The 23,891-nt window shown below is 41.5% G+C and overlaps 1 protein-coding gene across 1 annotated transcript in view; it reads right to left on the bottom strand.

Moving 5' to 3' along the window:
• Window positions 1-12,668, bottom strand: part of LOC149442043 (collagen alpha-1(XXI) chain-like) — a 68,859-nt gene extending 56,191 nt beyond the window's left edge. The window contains exons 1-2 of the mRNA XM_089656577.1: window positions 12,514-12,668; window positions 5,531-5,639 (exon numbers count right to left, since the gene is read on the bottom strand). Coding sequence (XP_089512703.1) covers window positions 5,531-5,621 — 91 coding nt within the window. The 5' untranslated portion in view covers window positions 5,622-5,639; window positions 12,514-12,668. The remainder of the gene's footprint in view (window positions 1-5,530; window positions 5,640-12,513) is intronic.
• Window positions 12,669-23,891: the final 11,223 nt, after the last annotated feature.

The following is a 23,891-nucleotide window of genomic DNA, read 5'->3' as shown; positions in this document are numbered from 1 at the left end:
AGGAGTCCTAGATTGCAGAAGTAGAACAGGTGGAGCTGTCATTAAAGTGGAATTCAGGCCTAACTCTAACTATTCTTAAAAGTCTCCACTCCCATCATGCTACCTATACTGCATACCCTAAGTAAAAAAAAATCTGTATGCTTACCTTTTTTTTCAGTACGCTCCAGTCTGGTCACATGGTCCTGCAGCTCTGGCTCCCCTTTGTCAGGGAGTGCTTGACAAGGGCTGGGAATTCCAGGAGCTGTGATGTCATCCATAGGCTTCCATGACCCAGCTGTTATTGGTACTTCCTCTTCTCCCTTGCAGCTGTCGCTCACTGACACAGGGGAGCAGAGCTGCAGGACCATGTGATCGGATTGGAGTGGACTGAAAAAAGGTAAGTAAACGCATTTTTTTTACATATCATAAACAGAATAGGTAGTAGGAGGGGGAGAGGGCATTTTTAAGAATAGTTAGTGTTAGGCAAGAGTTCCATTTTAAAGAGGAACTGAACTCTGGAAGCTGTGCTTCCTAATTGTCAGAGCCTCCAGGAAGGAGAACGGTAAAGCCTTGAATACACGATCAAAAATTTTTACAAAAAATCGTTAGTACGCAGCTTTTGTTTGAAATTTTTCGAAGGGATAAGCACGAAATTTTTTTTCAATACCAGTCTATACAATTTAAAATAAATACAATGCAATACATTACATCTTTTCCTTATTTTTATTCTGTTGTACAATCATTTTCGTAAGTTGAGTAACCTCTTCATTTTCGATATGAGACTACCGTATTTTTCACCGTATAAGACGCACCTGACCATAAGACGCACCTAGGTTTTAGAGGCAGAAAACAGTAAAAAAAAATTCTGAACTAATGGACTGCAGACACAGTACAGGAGATGACCAGAGACTGCGGACAGCACAGGGATGACCAGAGACTGCGGACAGCACAGGGATGACCAGAGACTGCGGACAGTACAGGGATGACCAGAGACTGCGGACAGCACAGGGATGACCAGAGACTGCGGACAGCACAGGGATGACCAGAGACTGCGGACAGCACAGGGATGACCAGAGACTGCGGACAACACAGGGATGACCAGAGACTGCGGACAGTACAGATGACTGCTGACCTTTGGGGAGGTGGGGAGCGGGTACCTGAATTTGACAGGTACCCGATCTTACCTGTTCCTCGATCCAGCCGCGCGCTGTCTTCCCGGCTTCTGTAATGGCATGACAGCCGGGTGCCCAGTGCGCATGAGCGAGAAGCACTTGCGCTTTGTGATTGGTCCGGCGGCTTCTGGGATCTGTCATGTGTCCCAGGTGCCGCCTTACCATTCACAAAGCGCACCGCTTCTTGCGCATGCGCACTTGGCACCCGGCTGTCATGGCCAGTGCCCACACTACAGAAGCCGGGAAGACAGCACGCCGCTGGATAGAGGAACAGGTAAGGTCCCGCTGCAGAGCTGAGCGGCCAGCCCGGTATTCTGACACGGCCGCAGTGGAAATACCGGACCGGCCGCTCCATATTCGCCTTATAAGACGTACTGACATTTCCCCCCCAGTTTTGGGGAAGAAAAAGTGCGTCTTATACGCCGAAAAATACGGTAGCATGCAAAAAAAAAACAGACGATCATTTGTCCAATATTCTCATTGTGTGTACAGGGCTTAAGCAGCACAGCAATAAAATCACCAAATTTCTTTCCTAATTCTCTAGAAGCAGCAGTGCCTTAGATCTCATAGTGCAGATACATAGCTAAGAGGCTGTAGGCATCAGGAAATACACTGCTATTATTCAGGAGCCAATCCAGAAAAAATACATTGTTCAAAGTACTGCTTAGTCACAATTATGTTCCCTAAAAAGATAGGAAATATTCATTGTTTGAGGTTCTACTGGTGGACCTTCAGCCAGAGTTAGTGTCATAAGGAGGAAATAGGAAGCAATGCTTCTCTTAATATTCCCTACTAATCTTTCAAAAATAGATTTATTATCACTTCCATAGTAAAGATGACTAGTCATTAATGTAGAAATAAAGGCAAAGCCTTTTTTTCCTTTTGGCTAGAGTAAGGAAGGGTTGTGACCCCTGTGAGTTTATTTTCTATTCTGTCCAAATGGAAGACAGGAAGCAAATGCAAATCCACAGGGTGGGAATCCCTGGATTTCACCAGGGTCACCAGAACTAGTGTCCACACTGGAAAAGTTTCCCTCTATTTCCTGTTCTGGTGACAACCAAAAATTTGAAAATGTCTTTTACTTTCATTCTTGGTTATAATGACAAACAGGACAAATAGAGAAAGTGAACCTCCCTAATGGGAACACAGAAGGCAATAGAAAGAGAGTTGTTTTAATCTCTCTCCACTCTATCAAAAAAAAAAAAAAAAAAAAGATTTTGCTTTTAATAATACTTTAAAGGCCCAATCCCCCCCTTCTGCTTCTGGTCAATATGTGAACCCAGCCCTGGACTGAGTAACACAGGAACATATAATATTTAATATCGCTTTGTATTCTGGCATGGAAGACAGAGGTGGGCAAGACTGATACCTTGGAAACTTGGCACTCCAGAAGCCTACAAATCTCTTGTGGTGTAATGAATGTAACTCTTAGAGAAGATAATCTTAGTGTGCTGACATGTTGGTACTTAGTACCCACCAGGCTGGCAAAAATGAACCGCATATCTTCCCCTCTATAATTTTGTGCTTGTGACTTATTTGGGACTATGATCTATATCTGCTCGGAATGCTCTAAATTGTGGATACTTTAGTATAAGTTTCTTCTGCATATTTATAAGGTTACTGGTGTTTGCGTCCAAAGAACACCACAATGTGTGCTGTTTAATGATTCACTCTAGGGGTTTCCCAAGCACTCTCAATCTTTAATCTTCTTTATATTGCTAGTAATAATACAACTAAATTCCCCATTTTCAGGGCCTGGAAAAACCCAATCATCTCTTATTTTAGTTTTAAAAGCAAGGTGTCTTGGATAATGACCAATGAAAAGCTAACCAGTGTACTAAAAAAAAAGCAGCAACTTTTTGTAGAAACTAGGAATCCCTGGATTCAGACCTGTTTGGTCTAGAAATCTTACTTTTCTAATTGCTACAAGACAGAACACTGCAAATTCCTTCCCTTTTCCCTCTACTTTCTCCTGTCTTCTATTCTCTCCTTGCTCTTCACTTTGGCCCATGGTCAGTATTCACTCTCATCTAAACTCACTATTTTTGACAATTATACTCCCAGCATGAGGATTGGATTTTGTATGGATGACTTGACAATGTACTTGTCTCTTTGGCTCTACAATGTTGCACTTGCTGATTACCACATATCAACTTTACTTGTTCTGTGAACAATTCTGAATAAAAACTATTGAAAGCAAAAAATATTTTTTATCACTATGTAATTTATAAATATACTGGCAAGTATGCTTATTTCAAGAACCACTTCTACGTAAATGTACCCCACAAAATCCCTTTTTGAACATTAGTCTGCCATAACGTGGCATAATTGGTAGCATCTGGGCCACTTAAAACACAAACATATCCTCCTATGATCTCTTTGTATAGTTTTGTTCTAAAAAAAAAAAAATAAGTGTTTTCATATCATGATTTGTTTTTAGAGCTCTTGAGTTGCTTTTCTTTTTAACTCTTTAATTAGGGCTATGACAAGGGTACCAGCATAAGAATGCATATGACAGTCTCTTGGGTGCAGCTGAGAAGCAGCTCTAACATATTATAACAAAAGGGATATGACAGAAAAATTATCAACATTACAGAACTTTACATTGCATCTATACATTGTTACTTAGTAATTACTAAGTCACATTGGTTGCACCATGGGAAACTTCTACAGTTGCAAGAAAAAGTATGTGAACCCCTTGGGATTATGTGGAGTTGTGCATGAATTGGGCATAAAATGTGCTCTGAACGTCATCTACTGAACATAATACTACACAAACATTAGATGTTGCCATGGTTTAATTGCACATAACATGTAAACATTCACAGTGCAGGGAGGAAAAAGTATGTGAGGCCCTAGCTTAATGACTTCTCCCAGAGCTATTTGGAGCCAGGAGTGAGTCAACCTTGACTCCAATCAGTGTGATGATATTGGATGTGTTGCTGACAGCTTTCCTGCCCTTAAAAAACACACCCCTGTTTTGGGTTTACTGGTTTCAAGAAGCAATGTCTGATGTGAACCATGCCTCGCAGAAAAGAGCTCTTAGAAGACCTACGATCAAGAATTGTTGACTTGCATGAAGCTGGAAAGGGTTAAAAAAGTATCTCCAAAAGCCTTGATGTTCATGTGTCCATGGTAAGACAGACTGTCTACAAATAGAGAAAGTTTAGCACTGTTGCTACTCTCCCTAGGCGTGGTCGTCCTGTAAAAATGACTGCAAGAGCACAGCGCAGAATGCTGCATGAGGTAAAGAAGAATCCCAGAGTGTCAGCTAAAGACCTACAGAAATCTCTGGCACATGCTAACATTTTTGTTGACAAATCTACAATAAGGAAAACATTAAACAAGACTGGAGTACATGGGAGGACACCACGGAGAAAGCCATCGCTGTCCAAAAAGAATATTGCAGCACGTTTGAAGTTTGCAAAAGAGCACCTGGATGTTCCACAGCACTACTGGCAAAATATACTGTGGACAGATGAAACCAAGATTGAGTTGTTTGGGAAGAACACACAACACTATGTGTGGAGAAAAAAAGGCACAGCACACCAACATCAAAACCTCATCCCCACTGTAAAACATGGCGGAGGGAGCATCATGGTTTGGGGCTGCTTTGCTGCCTCAGGGCCTGGACGGATTGTTGTCATTGATGGGAAAATGAATTCCAGAGTCTATCAAGACATTTTGCAGGAAAACGTATGACCATCTGTCCGCCGACTGAAGCTCCGCAGAGGATGGGTTTTGCAACAGGACAATGACCCAAAGCATACAAGTAATTCAACAAAACAATGGCTGCAACAGCACAGAATACGCCTTCTGGAGTGGCCCAGTCAGAGTCCTGACCTCAACCCGATTGAAATGCTGTGGCATGACCTTAAGAGAGCGATTCACACAAGACATCCCAAGAATATTGCTACACTGAAACAGTTTTGTGAAGAGGAGTGGTCCAAAATGACTCCAGATCATTGTGCAGATCTGATCTGCAACTACAGGAAACGTTTGGTTGAGGTTATTGCTGCCAAAGGAGGGTCAACCAGTTATTAAGTCCAAAGGTTCACATACTTTTTCCTCCCTGCACTGTGAACGTTTACATGTTATGTGCCATTAAACCATGGCAACATCTAATGTTTGTGTAGTATTATGTTCAGCAGACTGTGTTCTTCTATTGTTGTGACTTAGATGACGTTCAGAGCACATTTTATGCCCAATTCATGCAAAACACCATGTAATCCCAAGGGGTTCACATACTTTTTCTTGCAACTGTACATTTTATCTCAAGCAGAGGATACTTTGCACCAGTGCCACTTTGAGCTGCATTTATCAGTTTATATAACAGTTTTTGTGTCTAAATATATTGTATATACAAATATGAAACATACCTGCTTGAGCATCTTCTTCACTCACTTGTCCCTTTACTAAGTGTATAAATACTGCAAATGCAAAAACGTGTAATCTCCAAGTAGGTTTCATCTTCCGGGTTCAAGTGATCTAAAATAGAAATAAACACGTTATACCATTATGTCTTTCAAAGGGAAAAAAACAGGAACTGGAACTATCAAGATTATTACCATTTCAGCACGGTCATTTACAGACTAAATTCCAACAGTAAATGTTCATTGTTGAATAAAAATGTATTTTCAATTCTTGGTTTATTAACATCTGATAAGTTTTTTCAACAAAACAAGAGGCTCAGAAATTGCCAGTAGATAGGGATGTATTGTTTTAAATCACCTCTAAGTAATAACTTTTTCTTAAACCTCTAAGTAATAACTGAGTTTTTATTAAGTAAATGAGTGGTGCAATAGAATATTACAAGTTAATGAAGTTTTTTTTTACAATAGTCCTATGATTTATAGTCACTGAAGTGAACAAACTCTGATTGCCTAAGGTAAAGCACAGATGAAAGTGCAACCATCAATTCTCTTTTGGAACTTCATGTTCACTAAAACCTGCCAATGTTTGCATATTTTACAGGCTGAGGAACTCTAGAAATTAAAAGGCCTTACCCTCATTCTATATTGATTTATTGTTGAGGGTGAGAGGTCAGTACTATTCACCCTTTCATCTCATCTGGGCCATTTATCACTTCTACCTCTGTCTTTCGGGACATCTGGCCATTGGTCGACATTGTCACACTTGAGGGCCTTTCAGAGTTAATTAAAAAATGTAGAACCTTGAAGTGGTCTTTTGAGGTAAATACAGACACTTTCTCAGAATTTGCAAAAATTGGAATAACTATTTTCCAAAAACGGACAGAAAAAATCAGATTTTTTTGTACTGCATGTAATTGTACTAAGATCGCACAAACAGGCACCATAGAGAACAACTGATTTTGAGCTTCAAGGTACAAAACGCTCAAGTGTAAATGCAGCCTAATGCAGGCCATAGATGGGGAGAAAACCGGCCGATTTTTCTTTAACCGTTTCAATACCGTGCAATTTTACACCTTCCTGCCCAGGCCAGTTTTCAGGTTTCAGCGCTCTCACACTTTGAATGACAATTGCGCGGTCATGCAACATTGTACCCAAACTAAAATTTGATCATTTTCTTCACACAACTAGAGCTTTCTTTTGGTGGTATTTAATCACCGCTGGGGTTTTTATTTTTTGCTAAATTAACAAAAAAAGACCAAAAATTTTGAAAAAAAAACACATTTTTTTTTGTTTCTGTTATAAAAGTTTACAAATAAATAATTGTTCTTCATAAATTTAGGCCGAGATGTATTCTGCTACATGTCTTTGGTGAAAATAACCCAAATTAGGATGTATTATTTAGTTTGTAGGAAAGTTATAGAGTTCACAAACTATGGTATAGATCTGAATATTGATCAATCCTGAAGTACTGACAGCCAATCTAATATCTTGAGGTCCAAGAATGTCAGAACAGTACAGATATCCCCCAAATGACCCCTTTTTGCAGAGTAGACAGTCCGACGTACTTCATAAGAGGAATGGCGAGTTTTTTGAAGTTGTATTTTTTTGTCATAATTTTTCGGAAAATGAAAAAATTAAAAAAATTATTTTCACTATTTTTTTTTTTACATACTGTCACCAGTGCAGTACAGCGTCATCATATAACTGGCATGGCGGTGAACAGCGACACTGACTGGTGACAGTATGAAAAAAAATATATATATATTTTTTTTATTTTTTTATTATATTTAATTTTTTATTACATTTTTTTAATTTTTTTTAAGATTTTTTTTCATATTTTACTATGACCAAAATAGTACAATGTTACCATAGTAACACTGTACTACTTTGGGGAAGTGATCAGTATTTTTTTTTTTTTTACACAATTTGCTTATAGCAAAGAATTACTTTGCTATAAGCAAGCATTTACCTGAATGAAATCGATTCATTCAGCTTTTTTTTTTTTTTGTGCTTAGCTGTGATTTGGTCACAGCTAATCACATGACATGTGCATGTGATTAGCTGTGACCATTCACAGCTAGGCACTAGTATACAATGGATGGCATCATGAATGAAGCCATCCATTGTATACAACTGTCATGTGACCTGCTGTGATTGGTCACAGCAGGTCACATGGTACCGGCAACGGGGGCCGGTACTCGGATCTGTCATCGGCCGTGTCCGAGGTGCACGGGCGGTGACAGATCACACTGCTGCGTCGCTCTGCAACCGCGCAAACCGCGCATGTGCTGGAGCACGCCAAATGGCGTGCACCCGGAAAGCTGCAGCGCTTTTCAAGCCGCCAAACGGCCATTGGCCGGGCAGCTAATGGTTAAAAAAATGAAAAATCGGTCGTTCAAGCGGCCGACGTTACCAGGAATGGTAAAAAAAAATCGGCCGATTTCATCCCGTCTACAGCCAGCAAAAAGTGTCCCTGCAAAGAGCTCCGCTATTTCTTGCTATTGCTTTGACATTTATAGCGGTTGCAACAATGTATCTATTTGTTTCGGAGCGGAGCTCTTTGCAGGGACACTTTTTGCTGGAATTCTTCTTCTTCTTCCTCTTCTTCCTCTTCTTCTTCTTCTTCTTCTTCCTCTTCTTCTTCTTCTTCCTCTTCCTCATCCTCTTCTTCTTTTTCATCCTCTTCTTCATCCTCTTCTTCTTCTTCCTCTTCTTCTTCATCCTCTCCTTCTTCATCCTCTTCTTCTTCCTCCTCTTCTTCATCCTCTTCTTCTTCATCCTCTTCTTCTTTCTTCTTTTTGTCTTCCTCTTGCAGGTCACTGCTCATGCGCAGATTTTTTATCGGTAAAAAGATCGTACGATTTGCCCATAATTGCTGCGAAAATCGGCCGATCGGCAAAATCGGCCAATCTTTTTCCAACTTTACCGATAAAAAAAATCTGCAAAAATACCGAAAAACGGCTGAACAATTAAACCACTAACGATCTGAAAATCGGCTGATTTTCGACCCATCTATGGCCTGCATAAGGGTAACAATGCTCTTCCTTCTTCTTCCTTCTGCAGTGAAATACCTGCAGCATTTTCATTGCCATTATAGCTGCTTAGTTACTGGCATCATTGATAGCTCTGTTAATGAATAACCACGTCTTCAGTGAAAGTTTTGCAAAATTTGTTTCCAGCACCTGTTTACCTAAAATGTGCTAAATGAAATTTCTCATTCCTGGAGGAATGACCAAAAGCAGAGTTCACCTTAGGCGCAGTTTTGAAGAAATACTTTGGAGAAAATTTCTATAATTTCACCACTCATACCTATTGATAAACTAATAATTTTTTTAAACAAATATTTCTTTTAGACAAGCATTTAATGCAAGAGACTCTGTTGGCGTTGAGAGGATGATGCATGTTATGTAGCAAGTACACCTAGAGGTGCCTGTACATATTTGCAGCAGCCTCCAAACCCTCTTGTTATGACAGAATCTTGGGCCATTTTGACAGACAAGTTCCAGGTATGGTTGGAACCCGTCCTTTCACTCCCTTGCTCCATAGCAACTGAGTACTACAGATATATATATATAATAATAATAACAATAATAATAATAATGATGCTATAGATAGATATAATAATATAGTTATCTGTGCATGAAGCTTCTGCTGTAGCCCAGCCAGCACTGTGAAATCAATTCCATGGACCTAACACAGTCCTCCTGCATGTCTCCTACATTCCCTGCATGTCTCCTCAGCTAAACGCTGACAAGATATTTGAGATGTAGAGTTTGGGGGAAAAAAAAAGTTTAAACAAGTGTGTGTTAGCATTAAAGGAAGCACAGTGGCTAAGCGGTTAGCACTTCTGCCTAGCAGTACTAAGGTTCTAACTTCAAGTCCCAACCATGGAACTACTTGTCTGGAGTTTGCTATTTTTCCTGTGCCTGTGTGGGTTTCCTCCCATGCTACAAAGACATGCTGGTAGAATATTGGCTCCTGCCTAATTTGGCCCTAGTATGTGAGTTAGGGACCTTAGATTGTAAGCTTCTTGAGGGCAAGGACTGATGTGAATGTACTATATATAGATAAAAAGGACGGAAGTTTGGTAACATAATTTCCTGTTTGAACGGCAGCCGCCATCTTGGTACAGATCTTCATATGTACTTAGAATGCTATTATGGGTCTGCTGGCCTGTATTAGAAGTTGAGTATGTTTTACTTAGTTTTTATTCATTAAAATTGAACTTACTACACTATGGGAAGTCCCTTATTATTTATTTGATGTGGTATCGGAGAAGGAGCCAGTACATCACAGGAATTGATGGGAGTTGGTTCAATATCCATCTGTCACAAAACGCATTTGACCTGTATTCCCTATAGATCTAGATTTGAGGTGAACGTGCACATTAGCTGGTGGAGGATCACTAAGGGTGTTCACTTCTGCAGATCACATTTAAAACACTTGTGGATTTAAGAATTTTCTGCACATTTGACTTTTGTTTGAACTTTATTTGTACACCTATCGGACTTGTTGGAAGTCTCAGCCGGGTGTTTACTGTAACTTATGAAGATTTACTATTTATCCACTGCATAGAATTGGGACTGCCTTTGACTGTTAATTTTTCATTTAATATGTATTCATTTATTTCATTTTATTGTATTCTCAGCGGTCACGTGACTTCTTCAGGGTAAGCTGATTAATTAATAATAATAAAGCTATGTGTGAATAAATGACAGGGAAAACAACATGCATGTCAAACAATAAACAGTCAGTGCCACCTAATAGTGCCAGTCAGTGTCGCCTATAAGTGCCAGTTAGTGCCACCTATCAGTGCCACCTATCAGTGCCATATATGAGTGCTGCCTTTCAGTGCCCATCAGTGATGCTTGTCAATGCCCATCAGTGCCACCTACCAGTGCCTCCTCATCAGTGCCCATCAGTGCCACCTATCAGTGTCCATCAGTGCAGCCTATCAGTGCCCATCAGTGCAGCCTCATTAGTGCATATCAGTGAAGGAGAAAAGTCACTTATTTACAAAATTTTATAACAAAATGTAAGAAAAATTTTTTTTTTTTTAATTTTCAGTTGTTTTTGGTTTGTTTAAGAAAAAATAAAAAACCCAGAGGTGATTAAATACCACCAAAAAAAATCTCTATCTGTCACAAAAAAATGATAAAAATGTCATATGGGCACAGTGTTGCATGATCGCGCAATTGTCATTCAAAGTGCAACAGTGCTGAAAGCTGGAAATTGGCCTGGGCAGGAAGGGGGTATAAGTGCTCGGTAGGCTAGTGGTTACTTTCAAAAAGTCAAAAATATTGTTTTTTTTTCTCAAAATTGTTTATAGTGCAAAAAATTAAAACCGCATAGGTGATCAAATACCACAGAAAGAAAGCTCTATTTGTGGGAAAAAAGGACATAAATTTCATTTGGGTGCAGTGTTGCATGACTGAGCAATTGTTGTTAAATAACGCAGCGCTGCAACACAAAAAATTGCCTGGTCAGGAAGGGGGGGGTAGTAGAAAAAAAATGCCAGTATTTATACCGCCATTTGTAAATGCTATAGCTTTCATGTAAACCAATTAAGTTACACATACTGGGATTTTTTTTTTGAGCAAAGACATGTAGCAAAATACATTTTGGTGTAAATTTATGACGAAATTTGATTTTTTTTTATTTTTTACTGGTCATGTTTAATAGCAAAAAGTAAAAAATATTGTTTTTTTCTCAAAATTGTGATTTTGTTTTGTTTATAGCGCAAAAAATAAAAACCGCACAGGAGAGCAAATACCACCAAAAGAAAGCTCTATTTGTGGGGAAAAAGGGACATAAATGTAATGTGGGTGCAGCGTTGCATGACCGCACAACTGTCAGTTAAAGTAACGCGGCGCCGTCAGGAAAATGGCCTCTGGAGGGCAAGTGGTTAATGGATGGTGGGGGTTAGGGTTGGGGTTCAAACAAAGAAACACAGCAAGTACACACTTAGAGGCTCTGTGTTTCTTTGTTTCCCTTCTGCAGAGTTGTGCTTCGCTCCTTCGTAGCTTGCCCTTAGTGCCTACTGGACTACCCTTCATCCTGCCCATTTGGAACTCATCAAACATACATGGACTGCCACACCATGAGCCTGTTATCCCTTTTGTTGGGGTTTGCTTTGCATATTATTTATTATCTATTTATTTCAGGTACTTATATAGCACTGTCAATTTACGCAGTGCTTCACATATATATTGTACATTCACATCAGTCCCTAACCATCAAGGGGCATGCAATCTAAGGTCCCTAACTTACATTCATACATACACATACTAGGGCCAATTTAGGCAAGAGCCAATTAACCTACCAGCATATCTTTGGAGTGTGCGAGGAAACTGGAGTACCTGGAGGAAACCCACGCAGGCACAGGGAGAACATGCAAACTCCAGGCAGGTGGTGCCGTGGTTGGGATTCAAACCAACAACCCTAGTACTGCCAGGCGGAAGTGCTAACCATTTAGCCACTGTGCTGCACAGCATATTAAAAATTCATTAAATGTAGTTTTTGATTTGTGTTGCTCAGGTGCAGTGTAGTTCCACTTTAAAAGCAATCATTCATTGACTTCTTTACTCTTCAAACATAGTATAGAAAGTGAATGAAAAACTCACTTTATACCATTCCATTATCACTTACTACAAAGAATTTCGAATAAATCAAAGTAATAGTTCAAACTAGAAAATAGGAATCCAGTATTTGCCAACATTTGCCTTCATGTACTGATTTCTTGCTTGCAAAAATACATTCTATGCCATAATCACAATAGTTACTTTACTTTAGTAAACTATATTCCTAGGAATTCAGCATTATACCAGTCTGAGTTTCCAAATTCAAACAAGCTGCAGTAATTGGAAACATTCTCTGAATTCTGCCTGAAATGCATGAAACACCATGTACATTTGAGGAATACAAATATTGTTAGATGTCTTATGTTTCTAAAGTACCTGTAATCATTATTATGTCGTAAAGTAACTTACCTTTGGAAATGATCATGCACTGTCCTATGGAAGGTGTCACTTCATTGCATACCTGGAGTGTTCCCTATAAAGAGTAGGCTTAGTGCTATGCTATGAGGTTGTTCCAGTCCCTGAATCTGACTTGCTGTTTCACTCAGTGGATCAGTATATGCCAGAAGCCCTCTTCTGTCATACATAAACAGACTGCCTAAACCTGTCTGATGTCACATGCTACAACTCATTTCAAACCCAGCCCACCATATGAACATAGGAGCAAGGAAATACTAACAAGATGATTTATAAGGGTCGCATAAACAAGATGTGCGGGAGACAGAACTAACAGGGAAGTTAGATAATACCTAGAAAAAAAAGGTTATACAAACTGATGGAGGTGTAATAAAATGTATACAGAGGTACTGAAAAGATAGAAGTCTTATAAATCATTATAGTTAGTGGATTTCAAGTTGTAAAAATAGAATTTATAATTTTTAGTACTCATATGATAAAGCATTTCCCATTTTTGGAATGAGGACAATACATTTGATATGCATAAATCGATTACAAAATCATTTATTCTGGTAGCCATGGATAGGTTGGATTACATCTAAATAAGATGGAAATGTCATTTATGGTCATTCGGATCAGCAAACTCAAATGTCAGCTGCACCCAAAGCAAGTATTTTAGTGAGGGCTCAGAAGATGTACCCACAAGAATTCCAAGGTCATTAAAATGTTCTTCCTCTGGTTGTTTCTAAGATGTTGGCAATTATTTAGGCTGACAACTCATGGGGCCCCCGGGCAATAGGGGATCATGGGGCCCCTGTGTCCTTGCCCAAACTCAAAAAAGCCTATGAAAAAGGTACCAGGGGCATCTCATGGGGCCCCCTACTGACCCCGGGCCCTTGGGCAGTGCCCGAGTTTCCAAACGGCCAGTCCACCCCTGCATAGAATTTTACCTTTACTCTTTGTTCAAACCTCTCCATTATGAAATAGCAGACATGGTAACGCACGTGGTCAGAATAGCACCAGTTGCACAGCTCCCGATGTACACAGGACGATGTCTTTCAGCACACTGACTTATGAAGGTCGGTGCTCACTGTGACTGTTTGTGCAGGCTTGTGCTGCCGTGTTACAAAACTAGTCTCCAAATGTTTTGATCCCTCGTACAATATATAAAAAATAATCAAAGCAGAGCATAAAAAGGCATCAAATTTCATATATCACATGCACAGATATTTATACAGCCATATTCCAAAAGGCATAAAGTGGATCAACGCGGGCCCTCGGGCAGTGCCCGAGTTTCCAAATGGTCAGTCCGCCCCTGTTTAGCACACATGAGAAGTGACGTCTAGAGCAGGGGTCTCCAAACTTTCAAAACAAAGGACCAGTTTAGTGCCCTTCAACTTCAGGGGGGCTGGACTGTGGTTAGTGGGAGTAACAAAAAATGCCTTGGTAGTAACTTTAAAAAAATCTTATCTGGGAGTAAACAATGCCATAGGCTTGTTGTTCAGTGGGATTAATAGTGCCCCATCATTGGTATTGGTGAGAGGAATAGTGCCCGTCATTGGTGTCAATGGGAGGAATGATGCCCCATTGTTGGTGTCAGTGGGAGGAATAGTGCTCCATCATTGGTATTAGTGGGAGGAATAGTGATCCATCATTAGTGTCAGTGGGAGGAATAATGTCCCATCATTGGTATCAGTGGGAAGAATAGTGCCCCATCATTGGTATCAGTGGGAGGAATAGTGCCCTATCATTGGTATCAGTGGGAGGAATAATGTCCCATCATTGGTATCAGTGGGAAGAATAGTGCCCCATCATTGGTATCAGTGGGAGGAATAGTGCCCTATCATTGGTATCAGTGGGAGGAATAGTGCCCCATCATTGGTGTCAGTGGGGGGAATAGTGCCCTATCATTGGTATCAGTGGGAGGAATAGAGCCCCATCATTGGTATCAGTGGGAGGAATAATGTCCCATCATTGGTATCAGTGGGAGGAATAGTGCCCCATCATTGGTATCAGTGGGAGGAATAATGTCCCATCATTGGTATCAGTGGGAAGAATAGTGCCCCATCATTGGTGCCAGTGGGAGGAATGGTGCCCCATTATTGGTATCAGTGGGAGGAATAGTGCCTCATCATTTGTGTCAGTGGGAGGAATAGTGCCCCATCATTGGTATCAGTGGGAGGAATGGTGCCCCATCATTGGTGTCAGTGGGTGGAATAGTGCCCCATAATTGGTATCAGTGGGGGAATAGTGCCCCATCATTGGTATCAGGGGGAGGAATAGTGCCCCTATCATTGGTGTCAGTTGGAGGAATGGTGCCCCATCATTGGTGTCAGTGGGAGGAATAGTGCCCCATCATTGGTGTCAGTTGGAGGAATAGTGCCCCATCATTGGTGTCAGTTGGAGGAATGGTGCCCCATCACTGGTATCAGTGGGAGGAATGGTGTCCCATCATTGGTGTCAGTTGGAGGAATAGTGCCCCATCATTGGTGTCAGTGGGAGGAATGGTGCCCCATCATTGGTGTCAGTGGGTGGAATGGTGCCCCATCATTAGTATAGGTGGGAGAAATGATGCACCATTGCTGTTGTCAGTGGCACAGTGGCAGGAATAGTTTCCCATCTCTGGGGTCAGTGGGAGGAATAGCGCCCTGTATTTGATGTCAGTTGAAAGAATAGTGCCTCTTATCAGTAGAAAGAATAGTGCTCCAAGGGCCAGATAAAGACAAGCAAAGGGCCACATCCAGCTCACGGGCCGTAGTTTAAGACCCCTGATCTAGAGGATAAGCAGACAGTGCTGGACTAAAGGTGAGTATTGCAGCAAAAGCTGTTTTTTTTCCCCTAGTTTTTCAGTTCTTTTATCTTGTATCGCTGGAATTCTGCTTTATCTAATCTGAGAGCATCCACAAGGATTCACCTATGAGTGCTGCTTGCTGGGTTCATAGACAGACATAACTATGTGTTTATGTTGGTGCTGTAACTTAAATGTTAAAAATAATTGTGGAGACACATCCGCTCTCTGCTCATGCAATTGTTTATGTCTGTGCTTTTAAATCTTTTTTAAAGAGCAACTACCTTTTGGTGGACCATACAGTAAGCAGATTTATTCAATAAAGGGTTCTTATTATTAAAGAGGACCTGAATTGTGAAAGCTGTTCAAATAATGCAAGAACAGGACAAATACCTAGTCAGCATTATTACAAATACTTTCCCCGCCGTTGATCTTTTCCCCGTTTTTGACTTGCCATGCCTTATTCTGAACTTGGTTTGTGTGGAGGCAGCAGTCTTAGTAAAGGCAAGAGTTGTGTCCCAACTATTGTGATTTTACTGCAATAACATGTGTTGGTATTAAAGATGGTGAGACCTTCCAAATTCTACATACCAATTTGTCACTCTGGGGCACCCTACCTATCCTTATACCAGCAAGAAATATATACTCCCCCAGCCCCCTGAAAGTAGAGAGCATGAGTTGAGAAAGAACAATGGGACTTTAAATGTACCTCCAAAGAGAGCACATATGAGGTGGTGTCAAAAAGTTTTGAGACTAGTTGTGTAATACAGCAACAGATGGCAGCACAAGGCTGCACGCACAGTCAGGGAGCACCAACCTTCATAAGTCAGTGTGCCAAAAGACATTGTCCTGTGTACATCAGGAGCTGTGCAACTGGTGCTATTCCGACAACACGCATTACCACGTCTGCTATTTCATCATGGACAGCAAGTTAGAACAAAGAGTAAATATGAAATTCTGTGTGTAACTGGGCAAATCTGCCACATAGACGTTTGACATGATTTGGCAAGTTTACGGCGATGTTGCAATGAGTCGTTTGAGAAGTTTCAAGTGCCATGCACACTTCAAGAGGAGAAGAACATCAGTGGAAAATGACAAGAGATCAGGGGGACCTTCAAGGAGCTCAACCCCCGAATATATCGAAACCATTCAGCAGCTCATGCATGATGATTGCCAGAGAACAATCCACAACATTGGGAGAACAGGTGTCACACTGAATCAGGGGCGGACTGACAACTCATCAGGGACCCGGGCAATAGGGGATCAGGGGGCCCCTATGTCCTTGCCCAAACTCAAAAAAGCCTATGAAAAAGGTACCAGGGGCATCTCATTGGGCCCCCTACTGACCCCGGGCCCTTGGGCAGTGCCCGAGTTTCCAAACGGCCAGTCCACCCCTGCATAGAATTTTACCTTTACTCTTTGTTCAAACCTCTCCATTATGAAATAGCAGACATGGTAACGCACGTGGTCAGAATAGCACCAGTTGCACAGCTCCCGATGTACACAGGACGATGTCTTTCAGCACACTGACTTATGAAGGTCGGTGCTCACTGTGACTGTTTGTGCAGGCTTGTGCTGCCGTGTTACAAAACTAGTCTCCAAATGTTTTGATCCCTCGTACAATATATAAAAAATAATCAAAGCAGAGCATAAAAAGGCATCAAATTTCATATATCACATGCACAGATATTTATACAGCCATATTCCAAAAGGCATAAAGTGGATCAACGCGATTCACAAGAAGGTCTCTTCCTTGTGATTCATGTCTGTTGCGCATGTTGATACAATTTTTCTCTTATCTTGAAAGGGGGTGAAAAGCAAATCAAGCCTTTCTATCTCTGATGCTGAAGACAGGAAAACCCTTACAGTGGTTGTAAAGGCTGAAGGTTTTTTACCTTCATGCATTCTATACATGAAGGTAAAAACCCTTTTGTGTGCAGCAGCCCCCCCCCCCCAGCCCCCTCAATACCTACCTGAGTCTCATCACGATCCAGCGATGTGAATGACAGCCGCAGCTGTCCCAGGTCTCTGCCTCCTCATTGGTTGAGACAGCAAGCTGGAGCCTTTGGCTCTTGCTGCTGTCACTCACAGCCAGTCAGCCAATGAGGAGAGAGAGGGGCGCGGCCAAGCTGTAGCTCCATGTGTGAATGGACACATGGAGCAGCGGGTGCCCTCATAGCAAGCTGCTTGCTGTGGGGGCACCTGACAGACAGGAGGAGCCAGGAGAGCCTGCGGGGGACCCGAGAAGAGGAGGGTTCAGGCTGCTCTGTGAAAAAACACTGCACACAGTAAGATTATCAGGATCCTTATACCATAGAGCCAACTCCACGTAAGCAGGGAGAGTAATAAATATTTGCCCAGGAAGGTGTTCCAGCCAAGCAGTAAATACCTTCACTGGCAATGGCTAAGTAATCCACTAAGCAGCACATACCTCCTCCAAAAAAGACACCATTGTGCTCCCAGTGGATTACTTAACCATTGCCATTGAAGGTATTTACTATTGGCTTGGTTGGAATATCTCATGCTCTCTGCTTTCGGGGGGCTGGGGGAGCATATATTTCTTGCTGGTTCTAAAGCTAAAAAATTTAACTTAATACATTCCCTGCATTAAGGTAAAAAATGTTTTACAACTTGCTGTGCTCCCTCGCCTTCCTAACTACATGCCTGAGTCCTCTCTCGATCCATTGCTGTGTCCATCAAAAACTCTTGTCTCTCATCTACTCACAGGGACTGAGGTGTTCCTGCTGCTGTCAATCAAGTGTTGTGAGGAGGGAGATGCAGGTGGGGCAGAGATGCACTGTGTCTATCTATGGACACACACAGCCCAGATCGGGGATCATGCCTGCACGTCTGCCCCCATAGCAAGCTGTTTGCTATGGGGCAGACACAGAAGAGAAGGAGCAGACAATGCCGACAGGGGACCCCAGAAGAAAAGGTTCAGCTCGCTCTCTGCACTACCATTGCACAGAGCAGGTAAATAGATGTTTATTATTTTAATTAAATAAACACTGCAATTAGAAACTCTTTAAGTTCTGTATAAACTGATATCGAGTGGTAGTTTAGCACCATTGCAACTTGTTTATTATGTGATTTGGTATATTCCTTGCATCCCCTCTTGTTTAGACCTAGTTAGTATAGTCTTTAGCTTGGCACTCATGCTTTTCTCATGTTCCTCAGATAGTTTCTGTTTAGTGTAGAGACTAGGCTGGGAAAGTCAGTCTTCTTACAGATCAAAAGACTGGAATAAGATTCTCTATGCTATATTTTGTGAAGTAAAACTACGTTGGATTCACCTTCTGCTTGGTATCGGAAAGTTAGACTGTCTGTGGATTCCGTGGAATCAGCATGTAACCATACTGTTCCAATCAACATCTGTAGAGGTATGTTAGTGCAAATGGTGGCAGTTGAGACAGAACAGCAGAGCTTTGCTTCTTCATGTCAAATCTGCCCCCCTTTCTCTTCCCCCTATGATTGGTGATCTGATAACTGGGGTAGTTATCAAGATATCAAGAAGAAGCAGGTGAAATGGAGGAAGCACAGATCCACAGAATGAATGAAGTGGAACTTGCATTGCAGGTCATCAGGTACAGCTTCCTCTCCAGCATGGAGAAAAGTGTGCAGCGCAGCTTTGGCTAACCTCACTCCAAATCACTCCAAATCTTGTGAGACTAGTGATCAGTGATACAGTGTCTTAACCGCTTCCCGACTGCCCTATAGCAGAAATATTGCTACAGAGTGGCACAGGTGCATAAAATCAGGTATATATTACCGGGTGGGGGGCGTGCGTGAGGTGCACGCATGTCCAACCCGCGCCGCCATTCATGGCCATGGCTGTCAATCACTTAGTCCCGCCCAGTGATTACTCACCGGTGCCCAGTGATTGCCGAGGATCTCTGACAATGAGGAGAACTATTTGTAAACAAAACAGTTCTCCTCCCTGTCAACTCGTACACAGTGCTTTGCATGGCTGTGCACAGCACAGCCATAGAAAGCAATGGGCTTACAGTGAGGCACAAACACACCCAGCACACAATTAACCCTTTGATCACCCCTCATTTTAACCCCTTCCTGCCCAGTGTCCTTAGTACAGTGTTTTGATTTTTTTTAGCACCGATCACTGCAATCCTGCAGTCCTGCTATAAGTAGTTGATAGCCTCCATTACTAGTAAAAATAAAAAATAAAAAAAAATCCCAGTATATATACCGCCATTTGTAAATGCTATAACTTTCACGTGAACCAATTCATTTGGATTTTGTTTAGCAAAGACATGTAGCAGAATGCATTCTGGCCTAAATTTATAACAAAATTAGATTTTTAATTTTTTTTGCTGGGCATGTTTAATAGAAAAAAGTCAAAAATATTGTTTTCTGGAGGGGGCTGGGGCACTGTGTGAGGTTGGGGCCACTATTGAGGGCTGGAGGCTCTTCAGGAGGCTGGAGGGCAGTGTGTGAGATTGTGGGGCACTGTGGAGGCATTATGGGCCAGTACATGAGCTTGGGGGGCACTATGGAAATTAGGAGGCACTGTGGCAGATTAAAAGATTTGCAGCTGGCTGGAGGCCTGGAAGAAGGGAGGATGCAGCCAGCAGTGATCCACAGCCCAGTAGTTGGGAACCCCTATCTTAGATCACCTCACAATTCAGATACACAGCCATAAACCTCAAGGTACAATAATACCTAGGCACAGAATTTACACAGGTATTTTCAGGAGGAATTCAAGACAAAAAGTAAATTTGCCTGGTACTGCTTATATACAATTAACATTTTGAAATGTTCCCAATACAGATAGTACATCTTTACTTTTTGGGTTCAGATCCACTGTAAGGGCTAATTCTTAAAGTGGTATCAAACTCTCAGCATTTTTTAGATTTGAGCTAAAAAATAAATTGAGCACAGTAAATAAACTTAAAGTAAGTAAACTATTTGTTAAAATTCTTACCCCAGAACTTTCAGTTTGCAACGTTCAGTGATGATGGTGCCTGCTCTTTAAGTGCTGCTTCCCTGAACTTACAGTCTTCACAGGAAATAGTTAACAGTGGATAGTGCAGTCTCCAGTCAGCCTGTTAGCCTAGAAAGAAATGGGGGTAATGAAGGAGGAGGATGTGCCTTACCATCCTGGACTATGGGGCTCTATGTCACTATTGATGCACACAGTGTAGGGAGACACAACTCTAGTCCCATATATGCAAGAGTGTCTCCATGTGATGCTGCATGAGAAAGGAGTCACCTTGTAGCGGGAAACCTGGAACACTGATCTTGGTACCAGCATTGGCAGGCACATAGGCAAGGACTAAAAGATAAAGAAATTGCATACTCAGCAAGTGATTAAATCAGCTGTTGAAAGTGCCTCAAAGACCGAGGGTTTAATATTGCTTTAAGTGCAGCAGCCCACAGCAATGAATCAACATGTATTACTGTATTGCTCTGAATATAGCAGAATAAATTCTAATTGGTTAAAAGAACTCTTATTTAATGATCCTGATGGTGTCTATGGCCCCCATTCAATCATGTAGGTGCAAATTATGGGTTGTGCCTATTTTCTTGTGTGAGAAGGAAGCATACACAGTACCACTGTTAGAAGGCCAAATAAAAAGGTATATTTTGTTGCTTGTTAAGAAGTGCAATACATAACAATTCACTGAAATGGTAAAATGATGTAAACATAATATTATGTCATATGTTATAGGATACACAATGTAAGACTATACATGCATATAATGGAAAGGGTTATATGTAGTGGAAATATAAACCAAGGAGTAACCTGACAACTGCTATTTTATATGATGACTTAAAATTTTTATGTAACATCAACAAGTCCATATTTACCATTTAAATTTGCAAATAAACTTTGTAAATATAATTAAATTCTGATTTAAAAACACATTTGATGCTGAAAGACAAGGTTTTTCCTTTATTTATGATTAAATTATAATGATGTAATCGTTTTCAGAGTTAACGTATTACAAAATAAAATATGTATAAATAGTGTCACTTAGTAATCAACTCTGTTCATGCAGATGGAATAAATACTAATATTTACAGCATAGCACTGCTTACTATTCCATGGTGCTACAGCTCCCAAAGGGGTTTGCTTTCCAATCCTCCCTGATGGCTACTTTTCACCGCCATCTTTTCACAGCTTGGACTTTTCAATTCTTCGCCAATTTCCTGTGTCAATTGACCTACCTTGTCTTTATGTAACCCACTCCTTGCAATAAGACATTCTTTATTATTTTTCATTTATTCATTTTTAATACACGTCCCAAACAATCTAATCCCTTTTACATTCAGTGACAAGTGCCAAATCTTTGTACATTGCTCTGTTATCACCACTTCTCTATGGCCACTCATTTTGTAGCTCTGGTACACAGGTTCCAAATAGATCCATCATTAACGTATCATATTGCACTGGCTACTCCAGCTGGACAAAAACCTGGTGAATTTCCTTCATACACATATAGCACTACCCCCTCAGGGGTCGCTGAGTAATTTTTGGGTTCACTGTCTTGCCGGACCCCACTCTGAAAAGTCCAACCCCTGTTGAGACCACTTTAAACCTCCAGTAAGAGGGACCCTCTGGCTGCATCCACAAATTAGACTCACAGACAGTTTAGAGTGCACTGATATTTATTTGTTTATTTCAGGTACTTATATAGCACCGTCAATTTACGCAGCGCTTTACCTATATATTGTACATTCACATCGGTCTCTAACCCTCAAGGGGTGGACAAGCTAAGGTCCCTAACTCACATTCATACATACACATACTAGGGCCAATTTAGCCAGGATCCAATTAACCTACCAGCATGTCTTTGGAGTGTGGGAGGAAACTGGAGTACCCGGAAACCCATGCAGGCACAGGGAGAAGATATCTTGGTTGTATTGAGATCAAATGTACATGTTCACAGGAAAACAACAGAAACGTTTGTGCATGAAATGATAGCTATCACTTGGAGTAATTTCAAGCCAAAGTCAAACAAAGCAAAATCTCAATCAGTTATCGACATCCTGTAATTCAGAATTAGCCAGTCTTCCCCAGTGAGCAGGAAAAAAACTACCAAGCAGAGCAGCTAGCTCACTTTGGGCTCTCAGAAGTAGGCAACAGGGTTCAATTCTGAGGTTAAGAAAAAAACTCTTGAGCTAAATAGGTCACTGAGCACAATTCACTAAGCGGTATCTTACCACATCCGAGTATGTGGTAGGATACCGCACAGCATTTAAAAAAAATTTTTTAAATCCACTAAAAAATGCTTCTAAAATACTTCATGAGTCATGGGGTATTTTAATAGTGAAAACCATGTGTTAATGTTTCAGCTGTCAGTGGGATTCCCCGCTGACAGCTGAATGTAAAAGAAAGAATTGCCGGCAATTAAAAACATAATTTTTAAAAATGCCGTGGGGTACCCCCTCCATCCATACCAAGCCCTTTGGGTCTGGTATGGATTTTGAGGGGAACCCCCATGCCAAAATTTTAAAAAAATTCATACCAGACCCTTATCCGAGCATGCAGCCCGAAAGGTCAGGAAAGGGGGGGGACGAGTGAGCACCCCCCCTCCTGAACCATACTAGGCCACATGCCCTCGACATGGGGGGGTGCTTTGTGCGGGGGGCTCCCCCCCAAAGCACCTTGTCCCCATGTTGATGGGGACAAGGGCCTCTTCCCCACAACCCTGGCCAGTGGTTACTGCTACCCATTCACAAAAAAAAACTGCAGTGTGAAAAAAGACAGTAGACAGTCTTTGACAATTCCTTTATTAAAAGAAGGAAAATAAAAGAATTCCCCCCAAAGTAGATCCAACATCAATCATGATGCTGCTGGTACCTAAAAAAAAGAAAAAGGCTCTGCTGTCGACACTGGCTCCCGCCGTCTGACTGCTTCGCTGGCTTGACATTTCCTGAATATGTAAGGGGCAGTGCCACCCAGTGACATTACGCATGTGACCCTGCCCCTTGTGACATCATCAACCAGGGCATGCTGGGTCAATGATGTCATACGGGGACAGGGTCACAGTATTCAGACGGTGGGAGCCAGCATTGAGAGTGGAGCCTTTTTTTTTTTCTTTTTTTGGGTAGCGGTGGGCATCGTGACTGATGATAAATCTACTTTAGGGGACATTCTTTTAATTTCCTTTTTTTAATAAAGGACTTGTCAAAAACTGTCTACTGTCTTTTTTTCACACTACAGTTTTTTTTTGTGAATAGGTAGCGGAACCATGTACCCCATACTCATTCACATGGGGGGGGGGCAGGATCAGGGGGCACCCTTGCTAAAGGGGGCTTCCAGATTCTGGTAAGCCCCAATCTGCAGATCTCCACAACTACTGGCCAGGGTTGTGGGGAAGAGGCCCCTGTCTCCATCAACATGGGGACAAGGTGCTTTGGGGGGAGGTACTAGCGTGTCCTACTGCACATGTCATGTCAGAGAGTGCCTTCAGTACAGTGGGGTAGAGGGAGGGATTTGCCTCCTTACAATTTGTTTTTCGGTATATGTGATGTGCATACCCCAGGAGGCAAAGGAAGGACAGTACTAGCAAATGACATGCAAGTGTGTGTGTGTGGGGGGGTAATTCATGCACTATTCATGCAGAAGACTGGAGGAGGGGTG

This window comes from Staurois parvus, unplaced genomic scaffold (assembly GCF_062004578.1).
Source record: "Staurois parvus isolate SC_StPar_1 unplaced genomic scaffold, SC_StPar_1.0 ptg000919l, whole genome shotgun sequence".
Taxonomy (NCBI): Eukaryota; Metazoa; Chordata; class Amphibia; order Anura; family Ranidae; genus Staurois; species Staurois parvus.
This window is presented reverse-complemented; position numbering and strand designations above follow the sequence as displayed.